Here is a 16,538-nt window from a genome sequence, read left to right as displayed (position 1 = left end):
TCAGAAGCTTGCAGCAAAAGGGGGAACATAAAGGCCAAGGGGCTCAGGAGTGGAGGCTGGGCCGTGTGACAGGGAGCATTCCCGGGGGCACAGGGTGGTGTGGCAGCCTGCCCAGCCCCAGCACAGCCAGCCGAACAATACTGTGAGGCGTTGGGAACACGCTCGGCAGTGGGAATCCCAGTCCTTGCCTTAAAAGGAGATTTCAGGGAATGATTTTATTGGAAAATTGTTTTCTGATTATTCAGCTCGTTGAAAGTTTCATTTCATTATTTGCAACATGGTGGGAGGGGGGCTTCGGCTGCACAGGAAGAGCGATGGCCAAGGATATTTCTGTGGGTTTCTAGTCCCGAAAAGCCCATTAAATCATTGTGTTTTACCTCCTGTGTTTGCAGACCAGAGAATCTCCCCCCAACTCCCCTTGCACTGAGCCCAATAACTTGTGGTTTTGATTCAAGCGGGCGGCCCAGGACGACGTCCTGTCTCGGCTTGGTGACTTCAAGAGAGGAAGAATCTCCCACTGATTTCCCTTGGCTCTTTGTCCTGGTGGCCAAAAAAAAAAAAGCACCCCTGAGAGCAACACCCCACTGCCAACTTATTCCTGATGCAGCTGCATCCTGCTTGCCTGGAGCCTCTTTTGGATGAAGGGGGATGCCCACACCGCCCCTCAGCTGGAGCAGGTGTGCCCTCTGAGCCACAAGGACTGACACAGGAAAATAGCGGGACACCCCCAGCCTGCCGTTAGTGAGCAGCTCAAGAGTTAATAAACTTCAAACAGATGTGACCAACGTGTCAAGACATGAGAAGTACGTGGTATGGATGTTTATAAGTACATCGACAGAAGGCATTCATAAAAGGTTATAAACTGTGGTAATAAGCAACCCATCAACTTGTTTGGACTCTAACACTTGATTAACCATTTATTAAAAGGTGCAGTAATCATTTATAAGCCATAAGTGAGACCGAATGTAAAGTATGACTCCTTTTATGTTAATAGATGCCTCAAGAATTTCCTCTCCCTTCCTGACATGTTTTGGGTGGTTAAAGGCTAACCCCGGCTGCCAGGTGCCACAGCCCCTCCTTAGTGGTGTGCATTAGCTGGATTCGCTCCAGGAGCCTCCCACTCTCCTGATGCCTGTGGAGGGGATGTGGGTGTCCCCACCACAGGTTTGTCAGGGCCCTGGGGTTTTGTTCGTGGAGAGTCCTGAGTTTGTTCTGGCCATGCTCTGGGTGACCTCCACCAGCAACCAAGCATCCCTTCACACTGACAGCAGGGAGGGATGGACAGAGAGCTGTTTGCTGCCAGCAGTGCAGTGGGCAGCAAGGGAAGCCTGGCAGCTCTGCAGGGAGAGGAGGGCCATCAGATGCAGGAAGAGCTCAGACACTTCTCCCAGGCTTTCCTGGCAGAGCCCAGCACGGGCCCTGCCACCCACAGGTCTCCACTGGAGCCCAAATCAGGAATTGTGGGGGGACAGTGGGCACCAAGCGCTGAGCTAAGCAAAGTGGATCATGGACAGGAAGACTTCAGAGGGGCTAAAACTACCTGCCTAGAGACTCTGGAGCCCCAAGGTGCCCAGGGGAAGGAGAGAGCACAGAGAGAGCTGGGAACCCACTCCCTGCATTCCCCATACATTCTGCTCAAGCCTCAGGCTGCCAACGCACCAGGATGAAACAGAAATGCCTCCAACACGAAAGCAGCTTCATCCTTCTGTCAACAGGACCCTCCTTTTTGTTTGCCATCACACTCCTACCCCCAGACAGGTCGTGTTTTCCTTCCTGGTATCTTAACAAAACCTAAGCCCGTAATTGCTCCCATTACACAACCAGGAGTGACAGTTTATTAGCAATGCTTCCTGACCTAATTTATACCAGAGCCCTCCTGCTTTTCCCTTCACTGTGGGCAAACAGACCTTTAGGCTTTCTGAGAGGAAGTTGAACCCCAGCAGCAGTGAGAGCATAGGCCACAGCTCTGGAGCAATCTCATGCCCTCACCTGCCTTGGTTTCCCCCAGTTCCACAAACTGGATCTCCATGGCACCACTCAGCTTTGGGGCTTTGGCTTTGGGGTTGCACAGGGCATGGCAGCCTTGGATGCTCTGCCCTTCGCAGGAAAGCCCAGAAGCTCCCTGGCAGGGGGCTTTTTAGAATGTCTGTGCTATTTCTTTTGGCTGGAGCTGACTTGAATTGCAGGGAGCATGCAGAAAATTAACAGGAAAGCTGAGAAATTGATGTGAAGATTGCAAAGATTACACCTCGCTCTGGGCAGGGATCACAGGGACCTTCTGGTGGGAGAGTAGCTGAATCAAACTGCAGATGGGAATGGAGGTGGTGAGATCATATCCTGTTCCCATCCTGTCTCCCATGATCAGATTTGGGGCTGGCATCTTCATGTCCCAAGCTTGTTGCTGGGCTGGCAGCACTGAGGAGTTCCATCTTTCCCTCAGGGAAATGCCTAACTACAGTGTGGGATGCTGTGCCAGAGACTGATGCACCAGAGAAAGGGCTGGAGCAGAGGGAGGACTGGGCCACTGGTAGCCACGGGCTCAAGGCAAAGGGCTGCTGTTTTCTGCCCTGGCCTTGGGGGCAGCGAGGGGTATGTGTGTGTCCCTGCACACAGGGGATGGTGGCCCAGCAAAGCAAGAGCCCCGGGGCAGGAGAGCTTACATGGCCACCTGGGAGGCTGTAAATCCTGGCCTCACCACCACAACACAGATCAGACTTTTCTACCCGTGGCACAGCCTGGGCTTTGGGCACTGCCAGCCTGGATGGACTGTGGGAGCATCCAGAGGGATTCACTGCCACAGTCACATTCCCTTTTCCTGACTTCTGGTGGGGGACTCACCACGCTGGGGTCTATTGGCACTTGCTATCATGCTTTCCAGATCGCTTTTAAGATGAATGAGTTACTTTTAACTCCATACAGTACATTTTTCAGAGAGGAGTGGTGAGTCTGCCCCAGAGCTCTGCTGAGGAATAAGTAATGTCGGGTGGCTCTCCCAGATGCTCTCACCAGCCATCCCCTGTTAAAGGCTGCTCACTGGCAGCCCGGCTCTGGCAGCTCCTCTCCAACTGGCAGCAGAGGGTAAAGTGAGACCAAGCTGCATTTTTTTCCCCTTGTCCACCCAGCAAACTTTTACAGCTTTTCTGCCAGGTCCTGTCTCTTGGGTCTTAAGGGAAGGAGCTGCCCCAGGAGGGGGAAGAGCGGAGGAGCCTGTCTGGCCGCCAGTCTCCATCATGCTCAGAAAAAAAGAATAAGAGAAAATCGTGCTGGATTTTTTGTTTGGTTGTTTTGGGGTTTTTTTTAATATATATGGAGGTTTTGTGGCTTTGACGCAGTTTCCTGAAAATCCTGCCTCATCCTGCCAGGGACTGAGCAAATGCACATCCCAGCCCTCGGCGTTGGGGAAAGAAGGAGGAGAAGCCAGGGAGGGAGAGAAGAAAGCCTTTCCCAAACTGGCCTGACCAGAATGTGACACAAGAGCAGGAAATGAGTCACGCCGGCAGGGCAGCTGCTCCCAGGCATTTGCATAGAAAGAAACCCCTCCAAGCAGGGATCTACACTGGCCCTCATCCGGCTCCCCGCGCCCCAGCCCCGCAGCTGCTGGACCCAGTGCTGCACTCACCAGTACCCACCAGCACCCCGAGCTCAGCCCAGGTGTGAGCCCTGGAGCATCACCCCTGCTGCACAGCTGGCTGCCTGCGCACCCCTGCATTTGGCCAGCCAACCTCAGATTGGGCTGTTCCCCCGCGGATTTGCTGGAACTAAAGCAGAGCTCCCCTCCAACACCCTGACATGCAGGCCCCTTGGCCCATCAATATCCACTTTGGCCCATGCTTTAGGCTCGGGGAGGAAGAGAGAAAGCCCAGCATTTTTGTCCCCAGAGGAGCCCCAGTTACACATCTATTGCACAAGGGTAAGGCTGTCCCATGGGGCCAACAAGGGCATCACCACCCCTGCACCCAGCACAACATTCCAGACCTGTTCCCAGCTTCCAGTGTCAGATGTGGGTGTCACTGGGTCCCAGTGCCTGGGACTGGGAACCTGCTTTGTGTGCTTTGGGGACCAGGCTGCATGCCCTGCTTCTAGTCCCTTTTTATTAATGTCAGAGGACAGGCGGGCTCCCCTGCAGATGCACTATATACACACACATGTGCATTTTCTCCCAAAAGGTATCAGGCTGGGAGGATGCCAAAGCAGGCAGGTGACAGCGTGTGAGAGACAAGTGTGACTCCATGGGATGGCTGGGCACAAGTGGTGCATGTTGGTGGTGTGCCCTGGGCTGGGTCAGCAGGAGATTATGGAGACCTCTGTGCTGTGCCTCTTCCATGGAGCCATTTCCCTCCTCCTCCACCCTAAACAAGAACAGGGGTTGGCCATAAGCAGATTCAGTGTTGGAAACCAGGCTGCTGCTGCCCTCAAGTTCCTTACCTCCTTAAAGCCAGCTTTAAAACTTAAATTTCAGTGAAAGCCTTCAGTGTGTTAATCACATGGAGGAGGGTGGAGGGAGCTTTTTCCCTCACACGGAGCCACCTCAGCAAGCTGACATGGAAGGGGACAGAATAGGAGTGATGGGTCTTTGCTGACTGGTTAATTGAGTTATAAATGACCCAAGAAATATAGCACTTTGTGTTGCTTCCAGAGGGCTCAAAGCTTCTGGGGAAGGTGCAGGGCTGGGTGCCAGAGCCTTCAGGAGTGTTTCCAAGAGAGGGTGGTGGCAGACAGGGATGGTGTCACATTAAGAGCCAAGTGCTCTGTAAATCTCTGCAAACACCCTCCCTCTACCATCAGCTCAGCAGGCTCCCAAGCCCTAAACACCAAAACGACTTTGGTACCTCAGCTCTGCAGAGCAGCCAAGTTCATCCCTGCTCCCAAGGACATCATCTGCACCAGGCAATGCCACCTCCATGCCAGATGCTAGTGACAAGTGTCTGAGCATCCTGGCTCTCCTGGGTGTACCTGCAGTCCAGTCAGTGCTCAATGACAGCTCAGCAGAGATGCTGATGCTTTACTGGGGAGACAGGGGGCAGGCAGTGGTCCTGCCAGAGCAGGACTAAAGGCTGTTGAAGGGAGACCTCTGGCAAGGGGGAATGATGGCCTGGCAATGCCTGGGAAAACTGAGGCTTGGGGGAGGTTGAGGGACATACACCAGGACTTAGCTATGAACCACCTCTGTGGCCCTTTGGTGCGGTCTGGGACCCACACCAAGATGGAAGCATGGGCAGGCTTTCTGCAGTTTGCTTCTGCTGGTGTTCATCAGCCCCCCAGCACTGTCAGGAAGGGGTTTAGGAGCTGTGTATGCAGAGGGAGCCCTGTCTACAGCCTTCCTCCAGGCAGCTCCTGCTGGTTGTGGAAGGGCTGCAATAGCCTGGCTTTGGGGCTTCCCCTGCCAAGGGAGTTTCTCTGGCATGGGCAGGGAGATGGCATCATCCAGATGTGGGTATGATGACAGAGTGCCAGTCCCAGGACAGAGGGATTCCCAGCCAGGAGTAGGGTGCATCTATTAGCTTGGCTAAGCCTCATCCCATCTGCCTTCCACTTTTAAGTACTGGTAAATACCAACCAGCTTCCCCAGCACAGCCACAGTGGGAGTACAGGGGGCCTGAGAAGCCCCTGCAGAAGAGCCCTGCACTGGCTGGGGTGGGGATGGTGGCTGTCACTGGAGGCTGTCTGGTACTGTGTGTGTTTATAAAGAAGTGAGAGTCATGAATAGTTTTGCGCTGACTTTTTGGGGAGAGGTTTGCCTCCACACGGCCTCCGCCAGTCGACTGTGGTTCTGACACATCTCATGCTGCCCTGCCCAGCTCCCACCAGTCCTGGCTGCCGGATGGCTTGTAAAACCCTGGAGGAGAGGTACAGGCCATGGGCTCTGAGCCTGGCAGAGGAATTACATGGCAAACCGCTCCCTTTTCAGGAATCGGCACTTGAGCCCCAGGAGCTCTGGAGTGGGGGTGCAGGAATGGAGGGGTGATACGGGGTGAGCCCCAGTCCTGCAGCAGAAGCCATCACTGTCTCCTTATCAGAGTGTCTCTTGGCAGGACCTGCCTATGCACAGGGGGCTCCTGTAAAACACAGTGCAGAAAGACCTGGAAAATCTCCATACTGGGAGTGGCGTGGAATGCTCATCTCTCTAGCAGCCTGCCCCGGGTGGTCCAAGGCACTGGGGATACAGGGCACTATAGTAGATGCTACTGAGTGGTGTCTCCAGACATTTTGGTCGGAAGCTTTGAGGCCGCAGACAGAGAATTCCTGCTCAATCCCTCCCAGAGGCAAATTGCCATCAGAGAACGCCACCCAAAGGTCAGGTTTGGGCCAGATCCCAAAGCTGCTAACTGAGCGTTTGCCCTCTCGTCATTCCATCACAAACCTGACTGTGGACCTTGAGCATTTTTTGATGTAAATACTTTGTTTTGAGCCATTGACACTCTCGCCAGTGGGAAATGGATTTACACCAGCAATGTGCTTTATTCCCAGCAGCTTGGCACATATGGCAGGGGTTAGATACACAGTGTCCCACTAAACAGCTGCGGAAACATTTGGTGGGAGAGCTGTTAACAGAGACACCTCCACGCCCCGAGCTCTGGCAGAAGGTGCTGGGGCTGCTGGTTTGGGAAAGACCCAGGGGACAAACGGCTGCTGCTCTGCACAGGGAGGAAACACACCTAAATGGTCCTTCCTGAGCAAAGTAACGGCCCAGCTAGAAGCCAGCCAAGAGGGCACATAAGGTTCTTGAGGGCACTTATCCCAGAATATTTTGAATTGGAAGGGACTCACAAGGATCATCGAATCCAACTCTTGGCCTGCACAAGGCATCATCAGGAATTAAACATCCTCAACGTCCCTGAGTGTGTTTTCCAAATGCTTCTTGAACTCAGGCAGGCTTGGTGGTATGACCACTTCTTTGAGGAGCCTGTTCCAGTGCACAAGGAGAACGTTTCTCTAATATCCACCCTCAATTTCCCCTGAGACAACTTCAGGCCTTTTCCTCTGCTCCCGTCCCTGGTTGCCAGAGAGAAGAGATCAGTGCCCGCCGCTCCTGTTGCCCTTGCGAGGAAGTTGTACACAGCGATGAGGATGCTGCCCAGCACCAGCTGTGACCCAGATGCGCGCTGGTTCTAAGCAATCAGCCTTTTTATGGACTGGCACCGTCAGCAGCGCTGGCCGCAGGGACGCCGGTGGCCAGGCAGGGTGGCCCTCCGGCCGACGCAGAGGCCAGACGGGGCATACATACCAAGACGCAGGTCTCCTCCAAGGCGGCGGCGGCGGCGGGCGCCGGGCCCCAGCGGCGGCCGTGTCCCCTTTACGGCGGCCCGGGGCGGGGCGCGGTGACGCGCGGGGCGGTCCCGCGGGCGGGGCGGGGCCGCTCCCGCCGCAGCGCAGCGGCAGCTCCGAGGCGGCGGCGGCAGCGCCCGGCGAGACCCACCGGCACCGGCGCCTCCGCTCCGCCCCCCCCACCCCGGCCGGCTCCCGAGCGGGGCGGGGCGCGCCCGTCCGCACCCCTTTCCCCGGTTGATCGATCCCCGCGGCCGCCGCCCCCATGGCCGCCCCGCCCGCCCCCCGCCGCCGCCCCGGCCCCCCGCGCCGGGGCTGAGCCCGAGGCGCCGCCCCCCCTTCCCCTCCCGCTGCGGGGATCCGCGCCCCCGCCCGCCTCGCTCCTCGTTCCCCCCTCCCCGGCCGCGGCCGCCTCCCCGGGGGCGGCGGGAGGAAGCCGGGGCGTGGGGCTCCGGCGCCCAGGGCGACCCCAAGATGGCTGGAGGCGGCGGGGGCGGGCGCCGGGGGCTGTGCTGAGCGGCCCCGCCGGGACGGGACGGCTCGGCTCGGGCTCGCCTGGCCCCGCAGCCCCTCCGCAGAGCCTCGCTGGGCAGGCGGAGGAGGTGGCTCCCGGGAGCGGGGTTGTTCTGGTGACTTTATAATTTCTTTTTTTTAATAGCCTTTTTTTTTTCTTTTTTTTTTCCCTTTTTTTAATCTTTTTTTTTTCTTTCTTTCTTTTTTTTTTTTTTTTTTTTTTTTTTCTTTTAAATATTTCCCTTTTTAAAAATTTTATTTTTAACGCGCTCCCGGTCTCCGTTCTCAGCCGGGCAGCTCAAGATGGCTGAGAGCTGACTCGGCTCTCCCGGAACCGCTCGCTCCGGCCGGCTCCTCCCGGCTGCCCGCCGCCGCCTCGCCCCTTCCCGGCGGGGCCGCGCCGGGGAAGGCAGCGCTCCGCCGCCGGCTCGGGCTCCGTCCGTGCGCCCCAAAGCATTGTTAGCGCGGGGGCTTGCGACCCCCGGGCCGGCTATGAGAGCGGACTAGGACGGACCTCTCCGGGCGCCTTTTTCCCCCTAGCCCTGGTGGGAAGTGGAAGCAGGTTGATTTGGGGTCCGCGGGGCTCAAAACCCCCCGTGGCAAAGCCCGTCCCCTCTCCCATCCCTCACCGGGAGCGTTGGAGGAGCTGGGCGGGCTGTGTTGGGCTGGGGTTTGCTCTGAATGACCGAGCTCTCCCATTCACGACCTCGCAATCTCGAAGCAGGCGAGAGGGCTTTTTTTTTTCCTCCTTTTTTTTTTCTTTTTTTTTTTTTTTTTTTTCCGTCTTGTCTTTTTTCCCCCTCTTCCTATTTTTTTTTTCTTTACCCTGCTGCTCCTCTGATTTAGAAGCAAATCTCGGGGGCCGCAGGGAGAATTCGTTTTTCTGCCATCGTCATCGTCGCTATTATTATTATTTTTTTAATCTTCCTCCTTTTCCCGTTTTGGATCTTAACCCTTTGATCTGTTTCCTTTAAAAGACTCTGATTCCCAACTCCCATCAGGGGGAGAGGGAGGAGAAATACGGGGAAGGAAAAAAAAACCCCGAGCGAGTCGCTGCCCTCAGCTGTTGGCCAGGTTTGGTGGGGGACAAAAGTCCCTTTAAAATATTGAATGTCAGTTGCAAACCTAAGAAAAGAAAAATCTGATCTGGAGCGCTAAATTTAGGAGCTTTATATGGAACTTGGACTCTGCTGCTGGATTTTGTATGGATTTTTTTCAACCTTTGGTAAGTTTCAGTTCACCTTCTGGGGTAAAAAGGAGCAAATGGCTTTTAGGGGTGGTTTAGGACTTTGGGCTGTAAGTCCGACAGGATCACGTTGGGGTTTTTTTTAACCATTTGTGTTGTTTTTTTTAACAAAGCGATGGGTACGTTGCGTTTTCTTGCCGGATATTCCTAGAGTGCTCCTCTGTGGTTTATTTTATCCCCGATTTTAAAATCTGCTGCGGTTTATTATTTATGGCTCGTGCTGCGGGGAGGGGGGAGCCCATCCGTTCACCCTCAGCCTTCCCCTTTCAGGGAGGACAGACCCCGGCGTCCGCCCCTAGACCGCACTGAGCGACCGAAGCGGCTGGGGGGGAAACGTCGACAGAGCTGCCGGCAGAGATGGCCGAGAATTGGAAGAACTGCTTCGAAGAGGAGCTCATCTGCCCCATTTGCCTGCACGTCTTTGTGGAGCCGGTCCAGCTGCCCTGCAAGCACAACTTCTGCCGGGGCTGCATCGGGGAGGCGTGGGCCAAGGAGTCGGGCTTGGTGCGGTGCCCGGAGTGCAACCAGGCCTACAACCAGAAGCCCAACCTGGAGAAGAACCTGAAGCTCACCAACATCGTGGAGAAGTTCAACTCCCTCAACCTGGAGAAGCCCCCCTCAGTCCTGCACTGCGTCTTCTGCCGCCGGGGCCCGCCGCTGCCCGCCCAGAAGATCTGTCTGAGGTGCGAGGCTCCGTGCTGCCAGTCCCACGTCCAGACCCACCTGCAGCAGCCCTCCACGGCCCGGGGGCATCTCCTGGTGGAGGCGGAGGACGTGCGGGCCTGGAGCTGCCCCCAGCACAACGCCTACCGCCTGTACCACTGCGAGGCCGAGCAGGTGGCCGTCTGCCAGTTCTGCTGCTACTACAGCGGGGCCCACCAGGGACACTCGGTCTGCGACGTGGAGATCCGCCGCAATGAGATCCGGGTGAGTCCAACCATCCTGGACACCTGGGTTTGCCCAGCCTAGGGGCCACCCAGCCACCCTCTTCCCTGCCGTGTCTGTTCCCCTGTGTTTGTGTAGGACCTACACGAAATCCTTCCTGGCATTGCTCCTCCTTCCGCCCAGGGTCCCCCTGTGGCAGACATGTTGGGTGGCCTCCCAGCCAAGCAGTGACAGAGCCCATGGGTGCCAGGGGGGCTCCCCAGGGAAGGTGTCTGTGCTGGGAGTCCTTTGTAGCTGTTGAGCTGTGGGACCTGCGGCCCCTTGGGTGTGTGCTCTGCAGGGAAGGGCTGAGGTCTTGGGCCAGGGGCATTTGGAGGGACCGCGTGCCAGGTTTGTGCTGGGCTATGCAGCTGTTTGGAGGAAGGCAGAAGAGCTGCCTGCGTCTGAGGTCGAGTCACCCCAAAACTGGGCTTCCTTGGAGGACAAAGCAGCTGCAGGAGCGAACCCTGTCCATTGTAAGGCCTGTGAATGTCAAACTGCCTGCTCTTCCCACTGCCTCCCACTGGGGCCAGTGGCCGCCATCCTCTTTCCCCCAGCAATGGAAGAGGTTCGTGTCAGAGCCCCATGACGTGTCAGAGACCCGTGACGTCTCACTGGTGGGGATTCAGTCTTGGGGTTTGGCCAAATAATGTGATTTTTATTAGGGGGCACGGGGCTGCCCCTCTGCTTAGAGCAGCTTGGGCTGTTGTTCTGGATTCGAGGGAAAGCGGGTCTGTATTTTGCTCTTGGCCAGGCCATCTGGCAGGAGCTTTCACCTCTGGCTCCCCACCCTCCCGTTCCTGGCGGGCATTTACCAGCCCTGCGGCCAGCCCTGCCATGACCCTTCTGCCACCTTCCCCCTTTTCATGGCTGCCCCTCTGCTCCCCCTCCGACCCTTCAAAAGAGGCTCGGCGCTTGTCTGCCGAATAAATATTTAACAATGAATTGAATGGTGATTACTGTAAAATGGGGATGATTTCCTGTGTATTTTAATGTTGCCAAAATGAGTCACCATTTAGCAATAAAAAAAAAAAAAAGAAAAGAAGTCATAAATAAAAATTGCAGTATAATTACTTTCCAATTGGATGGCCAGGCCTGGGAGTGGGGCGGGGGGGTGGTGCAGTTCTGTGTAGAGAGGAGCTAGCCTGAGCTCACAGGAAGGTTATTTTCTTCTCCAGGTTTTTTGGGGGAAAACCAGGGACCTCCGAGGAGGTGCCAGCAGCTCCGCCACACACGCTGGAAGGGGAAAGACCCAGTCAGTCTTTTGGAGAAGCGCTTTTCTGCTTCTATTTATAGGGAGTCATTTTGGTTTCCCTCTGCCAGGGTGGAGAGCCACCTCGGGAGGGCTGTGCAGGGCTGGGATGGGGTTCGCATGTGCATCTCCCAGGAGCCTTAGCCAGGGACCAAAACTATTTTTCCAGGTCCTCTTCCAGGACACTTTGATCTCATTTATTCCCGCTCTTGCTGCGTGTTTTTTTTTGTTCTTGCTGCCGTTGTTATGGCTGGATGTTCGCCGCTTCTTGCGGATGCACGCTGCTAATGACCTGGCAGAAATCTGCCACCAGCTAGGCTGGATTTTGGCCCTGGCTTGAAATTTTAGGATATGTGGCCAGACACCAAAAAGTGTTAGACGGCCGTATCGTAGAGCCACGGAATTATTCTGTGACCTTGGCCAAATCCCTGGGTACCTCCATCGCCACGTTATTTTAATTTCCTTTCCCTGTGATGATAAGCTTGTCTCTTCCCGCTGGGCACGTGGCTCAGTTGGGTCAATGAAGGACAGCCCCAAGCTGGGGGACGGTGTGCCCAAAGGATCCCCCCTGTAGTCGAAGCAGCTCTTCCATGAAGTGGCTGGGGTAGGGATGAGGCCCTGGGAAAAGCACCCAGCAGGTCTCCAGCCCTCGCTCCATGGCCGTGGCTAGGTCTCTGGCTGAAAGCTGCCCGTCGCCAGCCAGCAAGGAAGGTGGCCTCCCGAATTAGGGTGCATGAGCTCAGCTGGTGACGCGGGAAGCCGGGCCCGGGATTCCTGGCTGCTTGCTCACCCTGCAGCGGCGGTGAGCCACACTTGGAGCATCCCGGGAAAGATGGACTGGGACTGGGGGGCAGATGAGTAACGCTGGGCTTGGGAGGTCCGGGGGGGGGGTGGGGGGGGGGCATTGTGAGAGGTTTGTTCCATGTGTGGCTTGTGTTCAGAAAGCCGTTAATTGAGAAATGAGTCAAAGTTGGGAGGATCAGAGCCCTGACCTTGGTGCGGGGAACTCACAAGTGTGGGGGTTGCAACATCGACTCGCTGTGGACGGGGTGGCCCCCATGGCCTGGAGGAGGGACTGGAGCCTGCAAACATGCTCCCCATAAACTCTGCTTTTTTAGCATTTATTCCCCTGGCTGTGCTGCCAACCCACCTCGAAGGGCACCTTACCCCTTGGTACAGACCAGTTTGAAGGGGAAAAGGTGCTCAAAAGAGCACGGGTGCTTCGTCAGCTGAGCTGGCAGCTGGGGCAGAAGTGCTCTGGCTGGCTGAAGGAGGCTGGAGGTAGGTGTCTGCTGGAGGAAAGGGGATGTCTGTGCAGGGTTTGCCTGAAGTGGAACATGTGCCTGGTGACTTTGGGGGAGGGACCCCTCTCAGCGTTAGGTGCTGCACAAACCCGCAGAGCCCTGGCTCGGAGTTAGTTGAACTCCACGGTCTGTAATACAAACAGTAAATAAAATATGTGGTTAATCTTTCTTTCGTGGGCGTATAAAGCGCTTACCTCCCCTTCCCCCCGTGAGATGTTTTCTCCTTTGTTTCCTGTTTTTGTAGCACTTAAAGAGGAGAGGGGGAAGAAAAGCCAACAAGGCACCCTCTTTTCTCTTTTTTCTTTATTTCCTTCTTTTTTTTCTTTCTTTTTTTTTTCTTTTTTTTTTTTTTTTTTCTTCTTGTCATTTTGTTTCTGTCAAGGTCTGAAAATGAAACATTTTTTCTTCCATCTTTGCCTTTCCTTCCCCGGCCACTGCCTCCTGCCTGCATGGGGGAGCCTACTTCTAAGGCTGAAAAAGAAAGTTGCTCCAGTGTGAGGTTGATGTGTTGCTTTTTATTTTTTCTCCATCAAAAAAGGGAAAATACATTGCTGGGATTGGAGTATGGGTGAGAAATCAGCAGTGAGAGAAAGAGACCCACTTGTAGGATATTACCATGGTTGCCGTGTCTTTGTATGGGACATGGTTGATTGAGGCCAGGTATATCTGAGCTTGCTCAGAGGTTTCCCAGCTGCTTGTCTTCAGCTAGAGGTGCCACCAGTGGAAAAGGGCTTAGGTAGAGAGGCTCTGCTTCTATTTTGTTTTGGGTAAAGGAGATCGATTTTTTCCCCCCTGTCCTAGCTTCCTAGAAATCCCTTTACATTCTGAAGAATTCTCTGGCGGCTTTGAACATTAAGTGGGAGAAAATGCGTTGTGGCGCTGAGACCTGGAGAAAAACATTGGGAATCCTCCTGCAGGTGTGTAGGAACAGCATCCAGCACTGTCCATGGAGCAGTGCATGTTCAGCAATTCCAGGGGGACAGGGACCGGGCTGCTGAGTCCCTCTGCAACTCAGTGGGTTTGGGCTTTCTTTATTGGCAGCGCCCCACAAGGCCAAGTCGTGTGCTTTCTAAATTATGAGAAGGAGGAAAGGTGAGTGCTTGGTAGGAGCACAGGAAGAGATGGATCTCAAGTCTGTACCAGAAACTCTGGTTCTTTGCCAGCTTTGGCCACCACCAAGTCCCACGTGGCATCCCCATTCTGCCATCTGTGCCAGGGATGTTTTGCTGGGACCAAGGGAGTCCCACTGGTGGGGAAACTTGGTGTCAGCTTCACTGCCAGGCTTCTGGCATGAGCTGCTCTAGGCTGTTTTACTCTGGAACAGGTTTGGTAACTTGTGATGGACTGGATTTTTACAGGCTTACTTATTTTCCAGATGACTTGTTTATGAGGAGCACGGCACGCAGCTCACTGCAGGCATTGTGAGTGCAAGTGCCCAACTGCTTGAGTGCTAATTTAGCTCTCGTGGCTGTAGGTGGTGTGGCTGATGCCTGGCAGGCGTTTGCTGTGGCACTCTTTGAGCATACCTGGTCCCTAGACAGCTTTTGCAGCAAGTCCTACAAAGCAGGAGTTCTGCAGCTTCTCCCTGTGCCCTCCATCTGAACTTCCACCAGCACCCCGGAGCTGAACTGCAGCCCAGCCCAAGGCTTAGGTCAGCCTAACCCAGGTCTCTCCTTCCCTGTCTTTGCTTATGCCCTGATTCCTGCCCAGGGGCCTCAGGAATCTGGCACTGTGCACCTAAATGTGGCTGATCATTGTGCCCTAGGATGCTGTCAGTTGGTCAAGCAGCCATGATGAACACTGACTTCTTGGGCCTTGGGCAGTGGCAGAAATCCCTGCACCCACCCAGCCCGGCTTCCTAGTTGTGTGCCGCTCACCACATCGATCTGTCAGGCTTGGCTGCTCTGTGTTGTCAGGGGCACAGATTTCAGTCCAAACCATAGCAGCCTGAGCTGCCCTAGAGAGGTCTGGGGGGAGGCTGAGCCACCCTGCTACAAACCCCTCTGGCTTTGCTGGCCAAGCAGCAGTGGGTATCTTGGCAGTCCCAGATCTTTGGCTGAACTGGAGCAGTCTCCTGCCTCCGCAGGGTTTGGATTAAGGGCTTTTCCCTGCTGCTTCCCTGCTAAGCTTGAGCATTTTCTGTGCCCTTAGCCCGTCAGGTTGCCAGGGGTTGGTTGCTCCAGACCTGCAGCTGCAAGTCTTTTGTGTAGAGTCAATCTGAGAAGTGACAGCAGAGATGGAGGATGCTGGGAGGCAGCCTGGTGGGTTGGGTGGGAGGGAGGAGACAGCCTTGGTGAAGGAGTAGGGCAGGGGCTGCTGTGGAGAATGCTCTCTTCCCACAGGGGACAATGCGGTGTGGATGGCAGCTGTCGGAGAGTGAGGTGAAAAGAGGGATAAGGAAAGGTTCACCTGAGGACCTTGAGCTGCTTTGCAAGGAATGGCAACAGAATGTAGCTATTCCCCTGCTCACCAGACTGCCCTGGCCTACCTAGAGCTTCCCACTTAGAAGCCTTCCCTCAGCAGTGACTTTGAGTGAGCCCCTGATATGGAGGTGTGGTGGTCTGGTCTCTGAACTAGGAGGTCTAAGCCCAGCTTTGTCTGGTGATGAGGGCAAGATGAACTTAGCCCAGACGTGTGTTTAATCTAAATTTATCGTGTGATACTTACATGAGCATCATGTGTCTACTGGCATGGAGGTGATCAGCGAGCTGTTCTCCTCAAGCCCATGAGCATGATGGAGAGGAAGAAGTAGGAGAGACAAGAATTACAGTGGGACACCCTGGACTTCTCTCCACCCCTCAGCCTCATGCCTCACACGTGGGAGTCTGGGTGAGCCCTTCAAAGAATGCACAAGTCCCAGGACTGTCCTTCCCTTCTTCTCCCCTCCCCTTGCTCCAACAAAGCACTGTTCTCAAAGTCTCCCTGTGCTCATCTGGGCCTGGGCCTGCCAGAGGGGCATCCACAGCCTGTCTGCAGCTTTGGTCTTTTCCTCTGGAGCCAAGGAGTTGCCTCTGTCCCCGTCTGAGCAGGAGGAGCAGAAGAGGGGCTGGCAAAGGGGGTGGGAGGAGAAGGCAGATTTCCATGTCTCACAAAGGGCACAAGCGATCAGATTCGTGCAACTGCCCAAGAATAAAGAGTCTCTTACAGTGCTGGCTGCCCTGACCTCTCTCCTCTCTGCTCCAGAGGACAGCGTGTGACCACACAGGGATTTCTTAGCTGTACTTGGGAGGCGGGCAGCGGGTTTTCTATACCCAGATCTGTCTGCAGCTTGCCTTGCAGCATATTGGCCTATTTTTGGCTCGTTACCTATCTGTTTACTGGAAATCTTGGTACATGGTGATAATTTCTTCTTTTCTTCTCTTTAATTTCATGTAATTGTTTTGGGTTTTTTTTTTTTCAATCTGACACTGAAATGGGGCTGAGAGCAGCAGTGCTTCCAGAGCAGGGACAAAAGTAACCAGGAAACACAGGGCAAGAGAGGAGGGATCGACACCGAAACAATGAAATAGCCAAGCAAGGAAAGACTGAATGCTCAATAGCACAAGCCTTTGCAGAAATGCCTGGCTAGTGCAGCATTTTATAATCAGCTTCTGTGCAGGGCTGGCCTGCAACAGTAGTGTGATGGGGGAGGAATGCTTTGAATTAGCTGGATGCCAGAATTAATTCTGTCAGAATTCAAATGTACATGTATGTACGGATTTATAAATAAACACTTGGAGCAGGATTCTGCTTTGCCACGCAGGCTCCGGGGCAGAATCTGGTTTGGCCTGGCTTTTTTGCTTTTAAAAAAATTGCTATGGATCTGGGCTAGGTTCTGGTGACTTTGTCAACTTCTTGCATTTATCAACAGCCTGTAGGCGGGGGAGATGCTGGTTGGATTGAAGTAAGGGGGATGGCACAGAGGACTCAGAGCTGCTGAGTTTGCTTGCAGTGATAGCCAGTTTTCTGCAATAAACCTCTGTTTGCTGAAAGAGAAGGTGAGGCAGATGCTGAGGGACTGATGTGAGATGTGAAATGTGCAGACCCAGGGATG

At 54.7% G+C, this 16,538-nt stretch overlaps 1 protein-coding gene across 1 annotated transcript in view; it reads left to right on the top strand.

Moving 5' to 3' along the window:
• Positions 1-7,754: 7,754 nt before the first annotated feature.
• The window catches only part of TRIM8 (tripartite motif containing 8), a 31,022-nt gene continuing 22,238 nt past the window's right edge, over positions 7,755-16,538 (top strand). Inside the window, exons 1-2 of the mRNA XM_066323645.1 lie at positions 7,755-9,004; positions 9,296-9,952. Of these exons, the coding sequence (XP_066179742.1) occupies positions 9,383-9,952 (570 nt within the window). The 5' untranslated portion in view covers positions 7,755-9,004; positions 9,296-9,382. The remainder of the gene's footprint in view (positions 9,005-9,295; positions 9,953-16,538) is intronic.

Source organism: Sylvia atricapilla, chromosome 8 (assembly GCF_009819655.1).
Source record: "Sylvia atricapilla isolate bSylAtr1 chromosome 8, bSylAtr1.pri, whole genome shotgun sequence".
NCBI classification, from domain to species: domain Eukaryota; kingdom Metazoa; phylum Chordata; class Aves; order Passeriformes; family Sylviidae; genus Sylvia; species Sylvia atricapilla.
This window is presented reverse-complemented; position numbering and strand designations above follow the sequence as displayed.